The following is a 6,003-nucleotide window of genomic DNA, read 5'->3' as shown; positions in this document are numbered from 1 at the left end:
GCCTTCTCTCGGAGGTCCCCGTTTCCGACGCCCTGATAGACGCGCTGCCATTAGCGTAGCAGTCCTCATTCATCCAGGCTTTTAGCGGCCCTGACAGTGTTGTTCTTAAGATGGAAAGGGACGCCGCAGTAGATATGTAGAAGAGACACTCTCCCTTCATTTCTCTCTCCTTAGACGTCCGTGTGATGGGTCACGCAGTTACTGCTGCCAGCCCTGGGGGAGGGCGGCTGCATTACTGAGCTTGATTTATCTCGGCCTTTTACCAGTGTTACGGCCTTAAATGGAGATCAGGTTATGCAGTGCTTGGAACAAAAGGTGAGATCAGAGGGTGAGCAAAAGGCAGATAGACATTATGCTCCACTGAATAGTACTACAGAGGATGTGGATCCAAAAGCCGTGTCCTAACTGCATAGGCTAGGATGCCAACGAAAGTCAGTGACAAAATCAGTTTGATTACTTTGTTTTCAATTAGAATGTTCTAACGGGGATGAAAGCGAATCAGTGCTGTGCAGTGTGACGCTAGCACCACGTTTTGAGCAGAACTTGAGAACTAAGTCAGACGCCCTGTTTCTATTGCCTTCCTGTCGCTCGCGTTCTTCTGCTTTATTGAATTAAGAACATGACAGAACAACGTATTTAACAAATTGAGTGTGCATAGAGATCATACTGTATGCGATAGTCGGACACTCACAATAAAATATGCTTAGTCACCTGATTTGTGTTGACTGTGCGGTTCAGCCCTGGGCTTAGACCTCGTATTGGGATGTGGCCATGCTAGCCAAAGAGGCTAAAACACAAGGCTGCTACAATCTGTGGCTACTGTGTTTTTGTCAGGTGCCAGGTTTACTTACTTCACAGCTACTGTACCTACTGGCTATTACAGTTACAGTTACAGCTTCTACACACAGTTGTGTGCATTGCAGTGCTGGACATGCATCCCATTCACTTTGCATGGGCTCACGTCATCTGTTGCCGAACTGAATTGTGGGTCCGTTGTGTTGCGTTTCTCCCGTCGCTCGAGTTGAGAAGTTCAGCTGTTGCTGCACTGACAGACGGCACCGGCCAATCAAGCCAATCGACGGATGGCACCAACCAATCAAATTACGGTTATACTTCAAGTCATTTGCATAGCTACCGTCGGGGACACCCACTGGCATGCGTTGACAGAACGCAACTGTGTGTAGAAGCAGTTACCTACAGTAAACTTCACTTCCAGCCAAGTCTCGGCCCAATATAACCTGTATTGTTTTAACCGTGTGGTTTTGCACCTGGCAAACTTGAAGCACCTCAGATTGGAGAAGGGTATGTTAGCAATGAGGCTAAAACCCATGGGTGCTAGCATCTGTCAACTATCTATCTTGTCTGGTAATATGTCGGGAGGGAGGTTTTCTCACTGAACAGCTGCAGTATCCACTTGCTACCATTACTTGTATACCGAGTCAAAAGTGCCACCATCTAAACAAACTTAAAATTGGCAGAGGTTTAGCCAAATATGGCAAACCTAACTCACTTTCTGTTTACTATGCATGCCCTGTTTGCAAAATACTGTCCAGATGTGTATTTTTTCTTAATTACCTTCATAACATAAATGCGTAACATACTGCGGGTCATGCTTCTTACTGTCATTGGAAAGCCCACATCAAAGAATGCATGACTCATACGCTGTCTGTCCACAAGTTACAGAGTGTGTGTGTGGCCCCCCTGAAGTGGCAGAAAAGTTCGTGCTAACAGTGTTTGACTTCTGTGCCATTCGCACATGTGATTATTTGATTGTATGCGGCGTGAGAAAGAGAGAACAGACTGCCATCTGGTGTGCTTTTCAAAATGGAAGCCATGTTAGGAATGACGTCCGTGAATGTGTGTATGAGAGAGAGAGAGAGAGAGAGTATGTCCGTGTATTTACGCATGAGAGAAAGAGAGTGGATGCTGAGTTGCCAGGATGCGTGGGTGTTGGGGGGGGGGGGAGATTAGCTGATGAGTGTTTCCACGGCGCCAGTGATGTAATCAGTGGGAATTGAAATCCAGCTTTTCAGGCATTAACCCTCTCACTTTTTCTCTCCCTCTCAATCCCTCTGTCTCTCCCTCCTCCCTCTCTCTTTCTCTCTCTCGCCCTCTGTCTCTGCAGACTGTCTACAAACCCTGGCTGTGCTCCCAGTACTTCCAGACGACACAGATGCACTGCAGCAACAAGATCCCCTGCAGGCAATACTGCCTGGAGGTGCAGCAGAGGTGTCCGTTCATATTGCCAGACAACGATGATCTCATTCACGGAGGGAGCCCTAGTTTCAGATGCCCAGGTGAACAGAACCAAATGCCCTTGGGCTTGTAAAGCCTCTGTGCTTACTTTCTCTGTCTCTCTCTCTCTTGGTCTCTCTCTTCTGCTCTCGTTCTGTCTTTCATTGTCCCCCTGACTTGTTCTGGCACCTCTGCAAAGTCAGTGCTGTACTGAGACTTAGGTATTGGGCTGCTGTGACTGTGCTGTAGCTGCTCTAACGCAATCACTGCTGCCACCTTGTGGTCATGGGTGATATTAGTGACTTGACATTTCTCCAGCCTCCTGTCACTGCGTCTCTACCCGAGCACTTGTCTTCCCCTCGTGGTGATGGGAGTCTTGGGACGTGTAGTTCAGCCGGGGTTCCTTTGATGTGTCGGGGGCAAGTGAACAGGCCATGACCTCCCATAATCCTCCTGGTGTTATGATGAGTCGTGCACAGTGGATTCAGCTGCCCTCGCCGTGCCTCTTTGGAAGGCATGCCCCTCCTCGATCAAGTCTTGTGGCTGGTGGCGACGGAGAGTCCTGCTGGACAGAAGAATTGTGTTGGTGCTGACCCGCTTAGAGGCCGACTGCTTGGTCAGCCCGCAACGCAATTACCCAGAAGCTCTAATCGCCTTAGCGTCCAGTGAGCTGTCAACAGAAGCTTTTTTTTGTATCGGTGCACTTGGAAGTACTCTGTTGCCTAAAACCACTGCACGAATCACAAATTTTAGTGCCTTCAGCCAAACCATTTATGACCTTAGAGAGAGAACAGCGGTAGCCCTCTTTAGGGGTACCATGTTTAATATGAGGTGTGAAGACCTGGTGGTAGCAGCACAGCTGGATTAAAAAGTAGCAGTTGAGTCGTAAATATTTTTCTACCAGCCGAGTACTTACATGCACAGTTTCTGGTGTGGCTGGGAAGTCAAGAAATCAAATTTAATTCTAAAAAATGTAATTATGCTGCACTGAATCCTTGATGCTTTAGTATGCCATGGAATTGCTATACATTGGACATGCAGAAACCTCTTAAAATGAATGCATTTGTTTTTTTAGCCAAAAGGTTTATGGAGTCACACTGCTCTAGATGCATATAGTATGCACTATATACTGTAGTGCCAAGCTCGGGTCAAGGGACTGCCAATGTCTGTATGAAGAATAATAGTTCTCTTAGCTCAGCCAAAATGCATTACAAATTTCCAAACGGTTTCTTGAGTCAATGTTAGCTAAAGCAATTTTTAACCAAAAGCCTTGTGAAATCTCTTTCAATGGCTGAAGATCCAAACATACTGTAAGCCTACGATGACCATGCTCAATGCAAAGTGCTGGCTGAAGTGGTATAACGTTCACAAGCAAAGCATGGTGAGAGCAGGAGACACACGAGAGTCCCTGGACTCTACAGTTCAGTGAACAAGGTTGAATGCCAGGGGAAGGGGTGTCTCTTTTCCTTGTTTACGTTTTCACTTCATTAATGTATTATTATTAAGTTGTGTTGCTACTTGTATTGCTAAACTGTTAAACTACTGTCATTCTAAAGTTATAAGTCACTTTGGATAAAAGTGTCTGAAACCATAACTTTGTTTGAACGCATCAAGTTCAAGACGATATCATGTGGCAGTGTAGTGGTTAAGGAGCTAGCGTGCAGTAACCTGAAAGTTGTGGGTTCAATTCCTGGCTTCCACTGCTGTGCCCTTGAGAGATAGAACTAACGACTGGCCTTTGGCCATAGCAACTATCCATTTAGAACTAGTAACGGCAGTTTGTCCTGCAAGTTGAGAAATTAGTTGATATGTGTCGGAAGAAAGTAGTTCTTGTAGAACTACTTTCTTCCGACACATACAAGACAGTTTTAGCGATTAAAACGTTTAAATTGTACAGGAAATGAACACAACGCAAGTGGCAACAGTGGAATAAGCGGGATAATGGACTCCACGGTGGTCTGTTCACAGAAGTTAATGCACTTACGAGGTCCGCTTCGCGTCGGGGCCGTTTTACAACCTCGATCGTGCATTAACTTCTGTGAACAGACCACCGTGTCGTCCATTATCCCTTACATATGTAAGTCACTTTGGACAACTGTGTCTGCTCAATGAATAAATGCAAATGTAGAGCATGTTATGCCGACCCAGACAACTGTGTGTTGATAGTCATGAAAAGGGGCTTGTCTGCTGAAGAAATGGCTAAGCTGTTTCCAAAGAAACCCAGTAGAACAACATAACATACCTTACAAGGGTCTGACTGAGTGCATGGCTTTGGACTGACACAAGTTTTTTTGGACTGACACAAGTTTTTTTTTGTTGTACTTGCAAAAAACATATGGTAAGCTGCATGTTGTTAGTATGTCTTGCTAATTTGTTTGGGTCTGTCTTTTCCCTTCTGCTCATCTCTTTTTCTCTCTGACACCTCAAGGGCTGTCGAAGAATCAGCATACCCAATCTGAGACAGAGTGCTGCGACGTGCGATGGATCATCCACTCAGACAACAGCTCCGTGGGGACGTTGAAAAGAAGCCACCCATCGTGTCAGCACAGGAACTCTCTGAGCTCCTCGGCAGCCTCCAGACTGTGCAACAGCAGGCTCAAACTCTGCCTGCTGGTCCTGGTCCTCCTCCATACGGTCGCCACTCTCACCGCATCCCATAATGCCACCGGCCTGAGCCTCCCGACAATCTCGCCTCTGGACGAGAACTCCAACACCAACGAAGAGTGACGTGTGCCTCGCTGGCCATAAAAGACTCGCAGTCGGCACGTCGGCACCGTCGGCACCCTGGTCAGCAATTGTCGGGGGCGAGCGTGTCATGCACCCGCAATGCTTTCTGGGACATGTAGTGCGGGGGGGGCAGAAGATGACATGCAAACAATCAAACAAAACAAACAGACCCTTAAATAAGACAAAAAACTCAAAACGGACAAACACTTAAAAAAATGATAAGAACAAGGGACAACACCACAGCCTGGAAGAAAAGGCCACTCTAGAGCTGAGTTTCTCTCACACACCTTTCTTTTTGTTGTTTTTGTCTTTTCTATGAACAGTGTGTCAGTACAACTTTGATTTTGTTGCACTAGATAGGAAAAAAAGTATTTATTTGGTTTCTCTTCTTTTTTGTATGTGCACAAAAAGGGAAACTTGGGACACCTAACAAGTTACACGTGTGTGTGGCAGGAACTGGAACTGAATGTGTGCATATTTGTGTGAGTGTGTCTGTGTGCATGTGTTTGTTTGGGTGCCCACAAGGTTCCATTTTGTTTGCATTCCTTATCATGAATCAGAATAGTCAAACATGGCTGGTCTGTCAATACCGAATATGATGTCGTCTTTTTATAAATATATTCCCAAATCTCAAAGCCACTTAAGGAAGAAAAAAACATTCAGAATTCTCTTTCTAATCCGAACCAACGACAAGCTTATCCACCTTTGGAGCCTCGCAATGGATGCATGTGTAAGCAAATATGTGTCATTGTGATGTCACTTCCTGCTCTGCAGCATCAAGCATCAGGAAGCTGAAATAAGCAAGGCGGTCAGAATCTTCATACTTATGTTTTAGCCCTTTAGAAACATTCTTAAAGATAAAATATATATATATATGTATTCTCTCTTCTATAGTTGCATGTTATTATGTCAATGTTTAGAAAAACCATGGCCTTGATTCTTTTGATAATCCCTATGATATTCAGACGGCAGTTGTGAGGCCGTCTACTGGAACTGAAAACAACGGAACTTTCCAGAAGCAGTAAAGCTTGTCGATTCTCT

The 6,003-nt window shown here is 45.5% G+C and overlaps 1 protein-coding gene across 1 annotated transcript in view; it reads left to right on the top strand.

Moving 5' to 3' along the window:
- Positions 1-4,962, top strand: part of nalf1b (NALCN channel auxiliary factor 1b) — a 109,214-nt gene extending 104,252 nt beyond the window's left edge. The window contains exons 2-3 of the mRNA XM_076262653.1: positions 2,126-2,297; positions 4,664-4,962. Of these exons, the coding sequence (XP_076118768.1) occupies positions 2,126-2,297; positions 4,664-4,962 (471 nt within the window). The remainder of the gene's footprint in view (positions 1-2,125; positions 2,298-4,663) is intronic.
- Positions 4,963-6,003: the final 1,041 nt, after the last annotated feature.

Source organism: Alosa pseudoharengus, unplaced genomic scaffold (assembly GCF_046254945.1).
Source record: "Alosa pseudoharengus isolate Yale_2024_CS ecotype anadromous, Long Island Sound unplaced genomic scaffold, YU_APseudo_1.1 YU_APseudo_1.1_scf_3, whole genome shotgun sequence".
Taxonomy (NCBI): Eukaryota; Metazoa; Chordata; class Actinopteri; order Clupeiformes; family Clupeidae; genus Alosa; species Alosa pseudoharengus.
Note: the sequence above shows the minus strand (reverse complement) of the source record. Positions and strands in the feature narration are given on the sequence as shown.